General features: G+C 40.1%; 3 protein-coding genes across 7 annotated transcripts in view; 2 read left to right on the top strand and 1 right to left on the bottom strand.

The window, feature by feature from the left end:
* The window catches only part of aimp1b (aminoacyl tRNA synthetase complex interacting multifunctional protein 1b), a 5,629-nt gene extending 4,538 nt beyond the window's left edge, over positions 1 to 1,091 (top strand). For both annotated transcript variants that reach the window (XM_017486645.3, XM_017486646.3), the window contains exon 7: positions 1 to 1,091. This exon is cut by the window's left edge and continues 895 nt beyond it. The gene's annotated coding sequence lies outside the window, so the exon portion shown is untranslated.
* On the bottom strand, positions 861 to 4,926 carry LOC108275726 (dickkopf-related protein 4). 2 transcript variants are annotated; one of them, XM_017486648.3, is made up of 5 exons: positions 4,746 to 4,926; positions 4,390 to 4,504; positions 1,900 to 2,050; positions 1,581 to 1,700; positions 861 to 1,483 (listed from the first exon to the last, which is right to left on the bottom strand). In XM_017486648.3, the coding sequence occupies exons 1-5, from the start codon at positions 4,784 to 4,786 to the stop codon at positions 1,128 to 1,130; spliced, it is 783 nt and encodes a 260-aa protein (XP_017342137.2). In that variant the 5' UTR covers positions 4,787 to 4,926; the 3' UTR covers positions 861 to 1,127. The 2 variants fall into 2 exon arrangements, with proteins under 2 accessions (XP_017342137.2, XP_017342139.1); XM_017486650.3 differs by lacking the exon at positions 4,746 to 4,926 and adding an exon at positions 4,614 to 4,725.
* A 3,093-nt stretch (positions 4,927 to 8,019) lies between these two features.
* On the top strand, positions 8,020 to 15,365 carry sgms2b (sphingomyelin synthase 2b). 3 transcript variants are annotated; one of them, XM_017486643.3, is made up of 6 exons: positions 8,020 to 8,207; positions 11,732 to 12,375; positions 12,641 to 12,758; positions 12,876 to 13,029; positions 13,782 to 13,948; positions 14,823 to 15,365. In XM_017486643.3, exons 2-6 carry the CDS (start codon positions 11,855 to 11,857, stop codon positions 15,006 to 15,008), a joined length of 1,146 nt encoding a protein of 381 aa, XP_017342132.1. In that variant the 5' UTR covers positions 8,020 to 8,207; positions 11,732 to 11,854; the 3' UTR covers positions 15,009 to 15,365. The 3 variants fall into 3 exon arrangements, with proteins under 3 accessions (XP_017342132.1, XP_047016486.1, XP_017342131.1); XM_047160530.2 differs by having other exon boundaries at positions 8,022 to 8,195; XM_017486642.3 differs by having other exon boundaries at positions 8,022 to 8,183.
* The last annotated feature ends 2,051 nt before the right edge of the window (positions 15,366 to 17,416 follow it).

Raw genomic sequence — 17,416 nt, forward strand, 5'->3', positions numbered from 1 at the left:
GTAAATGTTCTGTACAATCCTGTGTTCTACAGCGACCGGGTCAGGGGTTTTAGTGAAAAAACAGTGAGATCTTAAATCACTTTTTATCTGTTCCAGAGGCTCCACAAACACACACACACACACATACACACACACACACACACACGCTTAGTCTGACTGAGATCAGTGAAAAGTCACTGAGCTGTTTTATGAGACGTCAAACATGACATGTGGCTGTGTGTGTGTGTGTGTGAGTGTGTGTGTGTGTGTGTGTGTGTGTGTGTGTGTGTGTGTGTGTGTAGGGTCCAGTGTCTGAGAGCACTAGTGTAGATGTTTATTCTGTTCTATTTCAATCTAATTTAATACACATTTTTTCTTATCAGCAACAGCTTGAGTGGAAAATATTTAGATGAATGTCAGTGTTTCTGAACGTTTGATTTGTTCCTCTTTTAGAATATTCCACAATATTCTACATCTAATCAGTATTTATTAGATTTACTGAATTCTATTTATTAGATTTATCAGATTTACTAAAATTTAAATAGTTAAAGTTGAGAAACAGTGCAGAATCATGAATATTAAATATTCAAGATATAAACGTTTCCTTTGGGTTTTTTTTTTTTTAATGTTGTGAAACTTATTTCCAGTATTAAATGGAAAAACTCTCAGGTGTTCAGTGTGCTCTCAGACCCTGGACCTCACCGTAAGTGCTCTCATGCTGACTGACCTTTAGCTTATTGTTATTAGCAACTTTTCAGTAACACACACACACACACACACACACACACAGACAAACACACGCACACTCACACACTCGCACATACAGGTTGGTTTTTCTGACATCTTAATATTCAGTCGGAATTTTAAACCAATTCAAAATATCAGTGTACAATAATAAACAGTTTATTGAGTAAAATGAGCTGAATACAGGAATCCCTACACATTTACCCTCATTATAAACTCCAGGGATATGAATATGGATGAATATGCAAATTGGAAATGTTGGACTTGTGGATTGGATTGTTTGTGTGTTGAGTCTTTGTGATATTTCGTGTTCTTGTTGGTACAAGTGTCTAACAAACTTGTGGCATTAAAATGTCTGTCTCTCTGTCTGTCTGTCTCTCATTCTGTCTCTCTCTCTCTGTTTCTCAGAGTTGTTGGCAGGTGTGCAATCTGACAGCAGCAGCAGGTCGGTGTCTGTTGGTGTGTATGTTGATGTGTGCGTTGGTGTGTGCATTGGTACGTGCCTTGTTGTGTATGTTGGTGTGTGCATTGGAGTGTGAGTGTGTGAGACTCTGCGTCCTGCACTCGAGGCCAGCTGAACAGGGACACAGCTGGAACAGCTCCAGTGTGTGACCAGTGCCTGTGTGTTTAAAGCGCCAGGGGGTGGAGCACACCTGCCCCTCCTGAGGCTCCGCCTTACACACTCTATTCCACAAGTGACGTGCACAGCACAGGCCACGCCCACAATCAGCTGAACGCACACACTGTGCACCCAAGTCACCTGAAACACACACACGCTATAATTGTTTAATACTATTTAATACCTTTCCAATTTGTCAGACATGTCGATGTACACACACATACACACCCACACACACCTTTATGTGGTTTGTTGAGCTTCCTGCTTGTCTTTCGTCGTCCAGTAGAGCTATAGATTCGGTTCTTCAGTTTTCCAGTGTGTTCTGTTGACACTCGTGCTGAAACTCGACTACACACATCTGTGTGAGAGACAAAGAAAACAGAAAAACAACAAACACGTTTTAATTTATAAATTCTGCACAGTGACACTGATGACTGAACACAGCGGCATCATAACCGTTCTTAAAATGATAATGATAATGACTATGATGAAAAAAAATCTACATTATCTTCCACATTATTTTGGTACTGTGTAGAGTTTGTGTGCATTTTACTTACGGTTACGACACTCGTTTCCAGGGCAACACATAAGGTCTCTACGGCAATGTCTTGCCCTTCTCTTACAGGGTGAGCACTGAGAGTGGGCGTGGCCTGGGGCCTTGCAATAAAGTCTCGGCGCACATTCACTATCTGCACTGCAGAAGTAAGCCTAATACATACACACACACACACACACACACATACACACAGTGTCATGTAATATAATATTTTACATCATTCATTTAACTTCAGTAAGTGTTTTATCCTGATGGCGGATCTGAAACCTGCACATGGTATGAAGCGTGAACACACTCTAGATGGGACACCAGCTCTTCACAGACCACACACACACACACACACTAGGGATGAAACGGTTACTGGTTTCACGATAAAATTCCCAGAAGGTTAGTATCACATGTCATATTTAATTATCATTAAAACCGTGCGCGATTATCGTGATTTGTAAAACTCATGGTAAATGTTGTCCTTCAGGGTCGTGGGGAACCTGGAGCCTATCCCAGGGAGCATGGGGAACAGGGCGGGGTACACCCTGGACAGGGTGCCAATCCATCATAGGGCAGTACCCAGAGGAAACCCCCGCAGCAGGGGAAGAACATGCGAACTCTGCACACACAGGACCACGGCAGGAATCAAACCCCCGACCCTGGAACTGTGAGGTGAACATGATAACCTCTAAGCCGTGCGCCCAAGTGTGATCATATTTGGGTTTTTATAAAAATGCTGAGGGAAACGTAATAGAAGATGGCGACCCTGTGTGCAGAGCTCGCTGGAAGAAAGTTGCTGCGAAACGGGGAAACACGTCTAATCTTCATGACAACCATCCATCAGTTTATAGTGCATGCAATGTAACATAACTTTTAGCTCAGTGCACGAGTTGGGGAAAATTATAACGAAAAGTGAATAGTTGGACACAAAATATTGAACTGGTTTAAAATAATTTCTTATCTTGCTTGGAATAAACGCAAGCTTCCACGAAGAAACAGTTCCTAGTGAGTGCATGGCTTCGAGCCAAGACAAACAAACAAGTTCAAACAAGACAGCAACAAATAATCAATTAGTGCCACATTTAAGGGATTATGTACATTCATACCACTAATATACGGGTTTTCAAATAATTATGGGGAAATACTGATTGGAGATGAATATTTTACAATTTTACCTGTTCTTTATTATTTTATGATTCATTGTAGTGTACAAAACAATCGTCCAATTCAAATACTAAAGTCCTCCAATTTAATTTTCTATACGATCGTTAATAATAACAGAGTCACACAATGGCAGCGGTTGTGTTTGTATGACAGGAGAGAGTATGTGACATGAAAGAAGCCGGAGTTTCAAGATTGTTCAGCGTTGTGTTATACTGCGTTGCTACTGACGACGGTCGTAAACAGGAAATATCAGACAGTGGATTGACCAGAATCAAGAATTTCAGGGAGCCTTATAATAACTTGTTATGTAATTTAGTCACCCAACCAACAGATTTTTATCAAATGTGTGTGTAAGTTAATAAAAAGAATAAGAATTAATATCTTTATTATGATTATGATGATTATTATTACTATACTGCATTGCCATTCCCTTGTATACAGAGTGGGCTGCAGCATGCAAACCCAGTGATGCTCCTGGTTCCTCGTCGACTCACTCCTCATCTACAAGTGACACAGACACTCGAGCAAGCATTATGCTGCTAATTTTATTTGTTGTTTGTTGATTTTCAAATATAAAACCTGTTTAAATAATTTCAGTGTGTATCAGTACTTTCTATACATTTTCAGCGCATTTTAACAATACAGTGATAATACTGATATAACCATGATAGTTTTGGTCACGATAATCGTGACATGAAATTTTCATACTGTTACATCTCTAACACACACTTTCACACACATGCGCACACACACGCGCACATGTTCACACACACTTTCATGAAAATGCACGCGCACACACACACACTTTCATGCAAATGCTCACGCACACAAAAACACAAACACTTTCACACCTAGGGGCAATTGATATGAGCCAGTCTGCCCACCTGGATGATTTTGGACAGTGGGAGGAAACCAGTGAACCTGGAGGAACCCACACAGACACAGGGAGGACGTGAAACTACACACACACACAGAAACCTGAGATCAGGAGCTGTGCAGCAGCGATGCTACCGACTGCACCGCCACGTCACCCCATATAATATAACATAATGTAATATAATATAATGTAATATAATGTAATATAATACTTTTAAAACCATTCAGGAAATAAAGTCACAACGTTTAATTTAACATCATCACAATTAAACACTACAGTGAATTATTTCACATTTAAAAATAACAATTAAATAAATAAATGATGAAAATATAACGATACATTATAAGTAAAGCCACAGAATAAAATCTCGAGTGTAATAATGAATAATGATCTGATCTCTGTGTCAGGACTCACGGCACGTGCCCAGTCAGCCCTGGCTCTGTATCTGCGCGCGCCTCTTACCTTAGTCAAGTATTTACGGGTCCTCGTGACTCCGGGATATTCGCTGTGCGGTTGGCTCGTGCTGACTGAGAGCACCGCGAGCAGCGTGCAGAAACCCCACGCGCATGTCCGCATGCTGAGAAAACAAAAAGTTTACAACTAAACTATGATCCAGAAATCAAACTTAAAAGCCGATTTCACTAAGCACGCGCGCCGAGGTTCAGGTGTGCATGTTAACTGTTAACCTGAGGGATGTTTCTCACATCACATACACGCTCACACTCATAAACACTCAAACGGTGATGTGCTTGAGGAGCGCGCGCTGTTCCCCGCTGCTGTGCGTTGTGTTACCGTGTGCGCGCGCTGTGGTTTTATACCGTTCTCGAGGTATGGTTTCGTCCTCCTGTGAAACCCACATCCCCGATTCATCTTCAGCTTCAGTTTCACCTCGTGACAATCTGACAAATCACACACACACACACACACACACACACACACACACACACACACACACACAAAAGAGCGTTTCACACTGCATATTAACACCCACAGATCGGTGATTAGCACGTGTTATGCGGAGTGATGTGTGTGTGTGTGTGAGAGAGAGAGAGAGAGAGAGAGAATCAGGTACAGTGTGAACTTGATTCAAGATTCATCAGTGACTGTCACTTAAACAGGTGAGATTAGATTAGAAGTCTCTGTAATGTAAACAGGTGAAACACTAGCCCGGAAAATAGGTGAGTCTTTATTACTTGCAAAAAGTGACGTCAATAATAAGGCTGTTGTGTGTTGCCATGGTAACATAGTGCTGGTGATTAGATTCCTAAATGTTCTGTTCCGTCCTTTAAGAGGAGAAGACGGTTTTCAGATCTTTTTCTTCAGCTGCTTGTCCGTTCCACACTGCAGGAGGTACGCTGGTCTGTAAATCCTACCCTGAAGGTTTGAAAGCTTTGTTTTCTTCACTGACATAATCTGGACACACGCCACACGCCAATATCACACACACACACACACACACACACACACACACACACACACACACACACACACACACACACACACACACACACTCTCTTGCTGAACACCTGCTGTGATGTTCTTTAGAAATGTGATATGGAGGAGCAGGAGGTTGTCTGGTTCAGCAGTGCAGCAAGGTTGTGTATCTGAAATATTCTGAAACATGTGGGGGTTAAAACAGTAACCTACTCAAACTGAAACACTACGATACAAACACTGACATCCTCCTCAGTGTGGTGTTTGGATTTAACCTCAACATTACACCGACACATTTACACACAAACAGCAAGCGTCTCAGATTCAGACAGTGATTTACCTCAGGCTGTTCCTCTCTAATATTTACTTTTACTTTATACCTAGTTGTTGGCTTATTTACAGATGCTACTGGCTGATGATAAATACTGTATAGAACATGTGGCCTGTTGGTGGAACAGAAATCAGACAGAAAATTAAATATATGTTACTCACTTCACCTTTTGAGAATTTTGTACAATAAACTTTACAGCATTGTGTTACAAACAGCAGTACTGTGTTTCAATAAGTGATGTAAGCAATGCAGCTAAATAAACGACACAATGTCTGAGACACACTGACTCCAAGCATCTGTTTCTGTGTGTGTGTGTGTGTGTGTGTGTGTACAGGAGTTCACGTCAGTGTAGCATTACTGCACATAACCAGATACCATTTCATCACAGCATGGCGCTTACTTTATGATTATGATCCGTTATTGTTAGTGTGCTATTGTTAACAAAGGCCCGACGGCACACGCCAGCTCCATATCGGTGACATACTGTGTGATATCAGTGAGAAAAAATGCAGAAATGACTTAATAATTCCTGAGTGAAAAGTTCACAGCAACGCGAGATGAGCAGACCAACAAAACGAGCGTTAGCGTAAACACAATATATGTGTTAGCGTGAAAATTAAAGTTGTGTTAGTGTGTTATGTGTCCTTCTCGGTGAAGATAGTCCCATAATTCTTTCACTGGGCTGCGATATTACTGATGAAAATTTTAGTAAGTATTTTGTCACATTCACGATAGACAGTTCACCAGCAGGCCACCAGAGGGAGCTCTTCCACGTATTTCATTAGAACCTATTATTAAAATTATCATTATTTAAAGTCGTTAGCTAGGTTCGCTGGTAAACTAGCTAATATTAGGCCGTTATATTGTACAAAGCAGTAACCAAGGCTGCTAGTGAGCTAGCTTATGTTATTCATAAATAATAATTAAAACAATTATCCACAATTGTGAGCAAACTAGCCAACATTAGCCCAATTATTATTTAGCAAACAAGCTAATAATGTGCTATTATACAGTTGTATTTTGTAAAACAGTATCAAATTTCATTAGCATGCTTGCCAACATTGGGATAACTGCTTTGTAATTAAAAGCATGTTACTACTAAGCATGGGCTACTTTTCCTTCTCTAAATTATTTGTAAAACAGAAGTATTATGTGATTGTAATATTACTGTAATATGAATGATAGTACGCTTATAATGTTATTACTTTAATCTCCACAGTTTAATAAACAGCTCATGCAGTTCCACAAAATCACCAGAAGAGGTGAGTATAATAGAGTATAAAACATCAACGCTGAGGGAGACAGTGAGACTTTTCCACAGTTTACAGCAGAAATGTCGACATTTAATTATATAAAACAGACATGGCTGAAAAAAATGGACTGAAGTGTTCCTCTTCTACAAGTAGATGAGTGTTTAGGTCACATACAGACGTTAGATACCAACATTTCTCTTTTAATGTGTGAGGTGATCACGTTAACATTAGTTTCATTTTAGTTTCATGTAGCCTAGCAGAACAAGTCTCTTCGTTTCCCTTTGTAGTTTTTTTTTGTCTTTTGTTTTTGTATTTTTATTGTGTACAGTCAAAATTGTGTAACTGATTAGGATCATACTTTCATTTAATTATTTTTTAATAGAATATTTACTTGTTTTTAATGGATTGTACTAGAAATCAAATATTCACGATTCAAATATTTCATGTGATTATTACCGACCATAAAACACCACAGGCTCGTTACTTAGGATCACACAACCTCACAGTTCCATCAACCCTAAGCCCAGCGTACAGAGGCTGAGTGAACGTGGTGTGGACTCTGTAGAGGAACTTCATGGTATCAGAGACGCTGAATAAGGACGCTGAAGAGTTCCTGCACCGTGATCCCTAAACACACACCAGACACAAGCACAGCTGATTTACTTGTTTTTTTAAACGTTGTTGCACTGTATGTACTCCGGAGAAGAATGTGTCTGTAATCTGGAGCAGCATTCTTTATGTATCGATATGAGAGGAATTTTCAACCAGAAAGAATGTGTTTCCAAGAACCTCAAACTGTGACTCAGAGCCTCCAGTCCATCTCTACCATCCTTCTACAGATGTAGGGTTTTAGTTCCACTGTGTTTCACTAACCTCTACAGCTTGAAAGCAAACTCACATCTCAAACTGTCAGAGAAATGATGAACTGTTCTAACACACAGCTGTGTTTACATTCTCTCACCTCAAATTTGCTCTCTGCTCTAGGAGTTATATTTATTGTTTGTTTGTTTGTTTGTGTGTGTGTGTGTCTTTGTGTGTATGTGTGTTCTTTAAGATCCGAGTTTAACCGGAAGTGGGCGTGGTTTTGAGACCTAGGTGGGCGTTAGGGGCAGGTGAAGGCTTCAGATTCGGATTTCGGTCTCTGTCCGTGTGGAGTGAACATGGAAACACTGATCATTTACTGAGCTTTAACACACACAGCTGTAAGATTCAATCATCAGGTCCAGGAGAAGATCCAGGTGAAGATCCAGGTGAAGATCCAGGTGAGAGCTTTAATTTATTAAACGAATGTTTACAAGCCTGAAATATACGTAACACGATCAAGATAAACATTTCTAACAAGTAGAGCTGAATTGGCTGCTTTTTGATAAACACCACAATGTGATCTGTAAAGAGGATATTATAATGCCAGATTGCACGTGCGGTTCTCAGTTCTCAGAGATAACTGTCTAAACAAATATTAAACAAATATCCATATGGCCTTTCTTCATCTCACCATACCGACCTCCAGGCTGTCCACCTAACTTTACTGCATCTGTGTGCTCAAGTGTCAGCGGGTTATTGTTAGAAACCAGTGTATTTACATTTCCGTGTTTTTGTTTTGGGGTTTTCTTCTTCATAATTTCCCTGGAACACGCGCCATGTTGCTCTGAGGGTTACAGGTGGAGATTTTAGGATGTGACAGTTTCATGATTTGTACATTGTTATTATTCTTTCTGTAATTCGTAGAGCTCACTAATGTTACAGCGTTTAAAAAATACAATAAGTACAATACATTACTGTAATAGTCTACAGTAGCTATACAGTATTCGAGATGGGTCGCACATGCGCAGAGCGTTTATCCCGTATCAACTTGGGTCAGTGACCTCAGTGGTGCAATTCTCCTCGCTTCATCACCATTTTCATCTTTATCACTTGAACACACGTCACACCGGGGAGAAATACAATTTTATGGCTTTTGGACTGTGTCCAGCGGTCATTTCCGCCTTTAATAACGGGTTATTTTCGTTTATGCGTCGGTTTCGTTGATACGTCGAAACCGTCCGCCATTTTTCCTCAGAACTTCAGACTCAACATTAGTTGATGTCGTTTCAGTGATTCATTGTTTCCGGTTAACCGAGTAGTAATCACATTTACAGTAAAATAAATAAGTAAATAACTCAATAAAATAAAGGTTGCTGAGTGTTTAACGTTGCTTTGACACATGAAACAGTAAGAAAGATGAAGAGATAAAGAAGTGAAAGAATGTGACCCTGTGTTGAAAGACGAGTTCCAGAAGCAGGGTGTGTCAGCTCAAATTCACCTTCTGTCTAACACTCACACACCAGCACCTTTTGGCCTTTTGTTAAGATTCTTCCACAGACCTACCTTTGTTTGCTTCTTAAACGCACACACTGATTATAGATTGTGTAACCGTGGAAATGATCTAGGTTCCATTAAGCAAGGTATTATCGCTATTATTTCTCATCATCTGAACTTCACAAAACAATTTCATTGCTAATTCTATCATTTTATGCCACAGCTCTTTTGAGTTCTCAAATCAGAAGGTCTTGATTAGTTTTCTAGAACAGCAGCTCTGACTGTAGCGTAGCTGCAAATCACAGGTTTATTTATCATTAACACGCTCGTTCTGATACGTTATCGTTTCCGTAGTAACACCTCGTTCACAGGGACATGCACAGTGGACGCTCCTCTGATAGTAAACAGATTAAAACGTGTGCGTGAAGTTTTCTGTAAGGAGAAATGTGTTTGTTACACGTATGGAAGGAGTGTCCAGTGTCAGCGCTGGGTAACAGTCAGAGGTTAAAGCTGTAACTTTTCTGACATCTTCAGGACAGAGGAGTTTATGCTTCTTTTCGGTTTCTCGGTAACAAAAATACAACACGCTGTTTGTGGGTTTTTTTTTTTTTGTCTTATTAACTTCAAGAGAGATAATAAAGAGAGGCTGATAAAGTAAGTGACAACAGGAACTTTTTGACAGACATTAAATGTAACTATAAACATAAAAAAATAATGATGTTCTTTTATCATTTTGCTGTGGAATAAGAGGAAATAAAAAGCCCGGACATGTGCTGGTATAGAAGAATAAACTATTTAATAATTAACTATAGCTACTAAACTGTACCTGTTCTTGTCGCTGGGGTTGTACCCACAAATGGTGCCTCTTTATTACCTTTTAGTAAGTATGTTTTACCTACCTGTTAAAGCTCTAAAAACTAATTGTGGTTTAATTGATATCAGAATAAATCATTGTAATGCTACATAGAGTATGCTGAATGCCCTGCGTGGCTCCATCAGGAACACCTTAGTATTAACGGGGTTTAACTGGTTAAGAGGTGTAATACAACGTCATGACTGTGTTAGACTATTTGCAAAACTTCTTGCAACACACACACACACAATATTTTTACTGTGGCACTTCAAATGATCATCTGTTCTATTCATAACATTTTCAAAATGATCATTTTAAAACTAACTAACTATATTTGTAAATTAATTATACAGTAAACTGTGCTAAAGGCTTTGCTAGTTCCTGTGATGTGATGTATTTTATTAATGTTAATATTAACTTGTATATTAGAAATTTATGATATGGCAGCTGTTAATGTTTCTTGAAGCACAGTAAGAGTCTTTTATTAATTTATTAGTGTATTTATATGTAGTGTAATATACTGGTATATGGTTCACATCTTTCAGTAGAGATTACACTCACTTGTTATGACACAACAGTATATAATAAATTTAAAAAATCAAACACTCTGTGTCATGCTGCTCTAGGAAAATAATCAACACTGGGGTGGAGTGATGAAGTGGAGTTACTGTTACCACTCTGAAGTACCGCTCTGAAGTGCTTTATTCCTCTTGCACCACAACTCTTTACCAGTGTTTAAAATTAAAGAATGAAACATCATACTTTTTATCTGTTTATAGTTCCATTTAATGTTGTGGAACATCATTTGGAACACACCAGCTCCTGTTTTCACTTATGTCACCGCAGCTATAAATGAGGACACGAGCCATTTAATTCGTGGCCAAAGTGCCCCATTCTTACCGACGTTCCTTACACAGAGCACTCCCAGTGTTTACTGCGCATCCTGTGAGAGGCAAATTGACTAGCCGTCACACCCGCACACCTTCTCTGTTCAAATTACACACATTCTTGTGAGTTGCCTTGTAAAGAAAAAGGGTGGAGTCGAGCAACTTTGTTCCAGCAGTGGGCGGAGCTAATTTCAGAGCCAGAAAAATTTAAACAGGCCAGATCTTATGCATACTGTGGCAGTTAATTATAATTGTGATAATTACAGGTGTAGAAACATGTGGACATTACAGACTGAACCTTTAAACATGCCAAACCAAGCCAACTTTAAGGATCCATGAAAAAGTTGGTACTTTTGAGGAAATTAGCAACAGCATGCAAAATGAAGCAACACTCTTTTGCATTAAACAACCTGAAGCGAGAAAAGTCACAGGAAATCGCTGTGTCCTGAGGTCATTTACATGTTTGACGTAATGCAGTGACCAGAGATGTGTTTCACTACAAGCGTAAGAGCATGTGGGAGAAATTTTATCCCGAGACAATTTTGTGTATAATAATCATCCACCACAATTCCTTGCTCCTGGGCATAGTTCTGATATTTGTGTCCTGTTTGCACATCAGTTGTGTCATTTTATTTCTTCAAAGATTGACAGCTAATGTTTATTTAATTCCAACACACACACCCACACACACTCACACATACGTCCATTTCTAACACACTGTCTTCATGGCTCTCTCTTTCTCTCTCAGGTCACAGTTCATGCAGGAAGCAGCAGAAATTCAGCAGCCTGTGGTTTGTTTCCGTTCCTCTGAGGAGATTATTATCCATTCACAAAACACAGGGTGATTTGTGTGTGTGTGTGTACATTAACGATGACGGCGGCTGAGTTCCCTGAATCGGCACAGCACGAAGGTGAAAATCACAGCCAAATTGAAGTATTAGTTCCGGACACGTCCACACACCCTCAGACTCCGCCCACAGAACGAACCCCGGCCATTAAGAAAGAGGGCGGAGCTGCAGACCACTCCACAGACCATGCAACACCCCAGTCCCGTTTGTCACGAGGTTTTGCACGCTTGCTGCGTAAGAACCAGGACTACATCCGCATCAGCATAGGTGAGCCACGCCCTGAGCACCTGCATGTTGAGCGTCTACCGGCTGAGTGGTGGAAAACAGGCGTGTCCTTCCTGTGGGCGGGGACTATGCTCTTCTGCACCACTGTCATGATCACTGTGGTGCATGAGCGCGTTCCAGAGAAGGCGGACAACCCGCCGCTGCCTGATAAGTTCTTCGATTATGTACCGCGTCTGGAGTGGGCGTTTACTGTCACCGAGGTCAACGGCATTTTCCTGACTCTCGTCTGGACCACACAGTGGCTCTGTCTCAAACACAAGTCAGTATATTAAGTGTCTCTCTTTCTCACTGTCTCTCTAAATGTACACACACACACACACACACACACACACACACACACACACACTCTGACTGCCAGACAATCAAAAACAAGTACTCTCCACTACCGTGGTACAAATCATAACACTCATCACTTCCACTAAGCGCCATTCAGAGAGGAGTCGTGTTTGTGCTTCTGCCATATGGTCAGGGTTTGTCCACTGATGACAGATTGTAAATGGTAAAGTGTGTGTGTGTGTTTTCAGGTCGATCATAGGCCGCAGATTCTTCTTCCTGATGGGGATGCTGTATCTGTATCGCATCATCACCATGTACATCACCACGCTGCCTGTCCCCAGCACACACATGAACTGTGCTCCTAAGGTTTGTTTTTGTTTGTTTGTGTGTGTGCACACTTTGCTTTCATCTCCTCTGTAATGAGTTAGCCCTGAGTTCAATCTCTCTCACTCTCTCACTCTCTCTGGCTGTCTCTTTCTCCAGTTGTATGATGACTCAGTGGGGAAAGTGTATCGGATCTTACAGCTTATCTCAGGAGGAGGTTTGTCCATCACGGGCTCGCACATGATGTGTGGTGATTTCCTGTACAGCGGTCACACGGTCATCCTCACACTCACCTACCTCTTCATCAGTGAATGTGAGTGTGCTCATCATCATCATCATCACTTCTGCACCAACAGTCAGGGACGGACGGAGCATTCTAGATTTCTTTTTTCGTAAAATCTTAAGGATGAAGCTGTGGTCAGAAATGCCCTGCAACAGAACCTGGGCACTAGGTGCTAGATTGAACTAGAGCTTTAGAACTTAACAGTTGAACAGATGGTGGTTGTCATGCTAACAGTACAGTTGGACAGTGGTATATTCAGAGAAAATGAGGATACAAATCAAAACTCTGGTACTGAAATCATCCCCACCTGCAAGCTAGTAGCTAATTGACTAGGCAGCTAGCTACCGTAGCTAACTTTTGAGATCGACAGATCACTGGTGGTTGTCATGGTAATGTTATATTTGGACAATGTTCTGTTCAGAAGAAATGAGGATGTGAATCATATTTGTGATGCTGATATTGCGTCCGCTTGTAATTCATTTGAGCTAGCTAACTTTAGAGAGGAAAAACGGTGGTTGTCATGGTAACGTTTTATTTTATGACTGTTCAATAATCTGCAAGGATGTAAATTCCTATATGTTCCCACCTGTGCCTAATAGCAGATGTTATTGAGGCTATTATGGAAGGCAGGAAGACATGGAAGGGTTTCTAATTTGCATATTCATGCATATTTATGTATAGTCATAGACATCTGTAGTTGTTTCTCGGTGATTTCATGTTCACGATGAATCAGCTGCACATGTTGCGTTTGGTCTTCAGCACTATTCTGTTGTCTGTTGCAGACTCCCCGCGCTGGATGTGGTGGTATCACCTGGTCTGCTGGTTGCTGAGTTTAATGGGCGTGATCTTCATCCTTGTAGCTCACGAGCACTACAGCGTGGACGTGGTGGTGGCATATTTCGTTACATCACGCCTCTTCTACTGGTACCACACCATGGCCAACAACCAGGTAAAGTGCAGTGTGATGTGAACGTGATGTGTATATCACAGCGGAAACCGAGAGTGCCTTCTTATTTTAGTACCACAGCATGTCCAACAACCAGGAAGCATTAAAACTACAAACCCTTGTCCTTTCAAATCGTTACAAGGGATTTCCTGTAACGATAAGTGTCAGTCACGTATAAACCCATCACGTCAAACACCATTTTCTGAATCTCTCATTCGACAGTGTGGGATTATGCGACGTTATAAACAAACATGAGTAAAAGTGAAAACTCCGGTTTAACTCCTTGATCACGCATTCCCATCATCCTCTACTAATGACATCGTCTTCTGTATACACTACGGTCTAGTTTTTTAAGCATTTTAACAAAACTAACGGGAGAAAGACTGATTTTAATAGCCGACGCAGCCGGGAACCAAATACGAACCAGCCTACGAAATAACGTTTCCCTAGAAACAACAAAGTTCCATTTCGCTCCAAGTAGAATCTGTAAAAGGAGTTATTTATCCAACATTGAGGATGAATTCACAATTACAAATCAGCTACTGATGTGCAACACGTAAATGAATCATGCTTTTGACCGATTCTTTTAAACGAATCAGGCGAACCGGTTTGCAAGTCTACGCGAATCAAAGATTGTGTGCCGTCTATGCGAAACGTTCGTGTTAATCACTTAAGAATTCTTGTGCAGTGCTTGCAATTGAACCTCACCCTGACAAACCTCATTGTAATTACCTGTGTTTGACTGACTAAAAGAACCGAAAACATTTGATTCACTGAATGACTCAGTATCAGATTCAATATGTGTTATACTTTAAACATTATTATTATTATTATTATTATTATTATTAACTCTCTCTCTCTTCTCTTTCTCTTCCAGTCTCTAAGAGATTCTCCTCAGAATTATCTCTCCCGTGTGTGGTGGAAGTACGTGTTTAACTTCCTGGAGAGGAACGTTCGCTCCGTGGTGCCCTGTGAGTTCTACTGGCCATTCACTCTGCCCACCTCCTGCCTAACTACGCCCTGCGACTCGTACTCCAAAGTGCAGATGACCCGAGACGAGTGACTGACACACACACACACACACACACACGCACACTGAAGACAGAACGTTACAGCTCAGGCTCTCACACGCAGCAGTATTTTACAGACTGAGAGTGTATGTACGTGTACCTAAGTGCACTATATGGTGAAGAAGAAATTGTTTTATGAGTTTGTGGCTCGGCTGCATGCCATTAGCATCACTGCGGTGAATATGTTTACTGACATTACTGAAGGACTTTATTTTTATTAACACGTACTGTATTTTACTTTATTACAGTGTGAATGTCTTTGCAATAATACTGTATGTTTGTTCAAGTGTAAAGTTGTTTATTTGGCCTACTATATGACAGCGTAATATAATAAACTATTTTTATATATACATGTGAATACAGACTCAGATTTTTTCTAAATGTCACACTGGGTTTTTTTTGATGATGATGCAAATATTTTCCCCAACTATGCATACTAATAAACAACATCGCAATGTAATAATCAGCTCTGCACAATAATACACACAGCACGTGTTCTATATAAGTTAGTATAAAGTATACAGTACATACTACACATTAGACAAGACTACACTATTCTACACTGCAAATATTACACAATATTACACAGTATACAGTGCTTCACTCCACAACACTGCACTTCATACAATACCACACTATAGTACACAGTAATACACAATACTACATTACTTATCACTATCTATCAGACAATATTACACTATGTGTGTGTGTGTGTGTTTATCTTGTTTAAATCTGTGTCCAAAACCTGCTTATTTTATTGAGTGGAATTTAGTTGAAATTTGTTGTTAGTCTTCACTTCCCTACCACATGGTGGGAGTTTAGGGAAGATCCGAGAAAGTCGAAATTTTCACCCAAAAATTCAGTAAGGTGAATTTTTGTGGGGGTTTTTTTTTGGTGAAAATTTCGACTTTCTCGGATCTACCCCAAATTCTCCCCATGCGTTAGGGAGGTGAAGACTAACACAACAGTGTAGGTTTGAGTTTCCAGTCACACTCCAAAGCCAAGATACGACGATCCGATCTCCATGGACCAGTAATGTGAAATTTAGGTTTGGGATCAAACTGACAAAAAGGAAACAGGAACTGGCAGCACTGACTAAGAAGCATTAATTACATTAATCTCTCTGTGTCACACCCTGAGTTAGAAATGTCACCCAGTCGGTGTGTCACTGAGAGCAGAGCAAACACTCGGCCTTCAATCAACACCAAACTATTCTGAAAGGACCCTGAGCAAACTCTCACCTGTGTGTGTGTGTGTGAGTGTGTGTGTGTGAGAGAGAGAGAGCGCTTTATCAGCTGAATATGCGTCAACGTGATATGAAACTTGCCTCACCGAAGCACATCATGTATTACTGTTAAAGAGTGAACAGTGTACACACACACCCAGCACTGACACTCCTCCTGAACAAACTCTCAGTTCACATCACATTCATCACAGTATTGAGCTAATGCTAATATGATGAGCTGATATAGCTAATGAGGATCCAATTAATTCATAAACATCAACTAATAACTGCACTTGAGGATGAGTAAAATCATTTAAAAAACAATTCATTTTTAAATATTATTATTATTATTATTATTATTATTATTATTATTATTATTATTATTATTATTGATAGTAGTAGTAGTACTTGTGGTAACAGTATTAACATTAAAAAAAAGTAGATTTTACATTTTGTGTAGGAAAGGAGCTGAAAGTGATGGAGAGAGAAAAGAAAACAAGAGCTATACAAATAAAGAAACACTGTGGTTAATGTTTATGGTTAAGCTGATGGAGTGAAACAATAACATGAGGGGAAAGGATAAAGAAAAGAAAACAACACAACAGAATAGAAGGAAAAGTAAAAAGAACTTTTTTTTTAAAAGAAGAAGGACAAGGAAATAGTTTGTTGGATGATAAACATACCAGGAGATTATACAAATGTCACTGATGAGAATCGTGTATGTGTGTATGTGTGTAAGCTATGTGCATATGCACACACACACACGCACACACACACACACACGCACACACACACACGTTATTATATGACATTGATTTCTATAGTAATAAATCTTACTTTATTTTATTATTTAAACTCTCTCCCTCTCTCTGTCTCCCTCACTCACTCTCTCTCTCTCTCTCTCTCTCTCTCTCTCTCTCTCAATGTGTGTTCTCTCCCTCACTCTCTCTGTTTCCCTCGCTCACTGTCTCTCTCTCTCTTTCTCTGTCTCTCTCGCTCTCTCTTTCTCAGTTATATGACGTGTTTCAGATTAAAGCTGTATTTATGTTAATAATATGTTGTTCATTTACGATCAGGTTTAACTTCTTTGCTAGCACATTTTAAACATTTCTAAAAGCTGCCACCAGAGGGCACTGTTTTAAAAAAAAATCTATCGCTGGACTCCGTTGAGCAGGG

Source organism: Ictalurus punctatus, chromosome 15, assembly GCF_001660625.3.
Source record: "Ictalurus punctatus breed USDA103 chromosome 15, Coco_2.0, whole genome shotgun sequence".
In the NCBI taxonomy this organism is placed as follows: Eukaryota; Metazoa; Chordata; class Actinopteri; order Siluriformes; family Ictaluridae; genus Ictalurus; species Ictalurus punctatus.

Excerpts from the sequence above, each read along its gene's own strand:
- LOC108275726 (XM_017486648.3), bottom strand. The coding sequence starts at position 4,786 with ATGTGGGTTTCACAGGAGGACGAAACCATACCTCGAGAACG. Across the intron at positions 2,051-4,389 it reads CCCGTAAATACTTGACTAAG|GCTTACTTCTGCAGTGCAGA; the intron begins GTAAGAGGCGCG and ends TGTATGTATTAG. Across the intron at positions 1,701-1,899 it reads TGGAAACGAGTGTCGTAACC|ATGTGTGTAGTCGAGTTTCA; the intron begins GTAAGTAAAATG and ends TCTCTCACACAG.
- sgms2b (XM_017486643.3), top strand. The coding sequence starts at position 11,855 with ATGACGGCGGCTGAGTTCCCTGAATCGGCACAGCACGAAGGTGAAAAT. Across the intron at positions 12,376-12,640 it reads TGGCTCTGTCTCAAACACAA|GTCGATCATAGGCCGCAGAT; the intron begins GTCAGTATATTA and ends GTGTGTTTTCAG. Across the intron at positions 13,030-13,781 it reads CTACCTCTTCATCAGTGAAT|ACTCCCCGCGCTGGATGTGG; the intron begins GTGAGTGTGCTC and ends TGTCTGTTGCAG.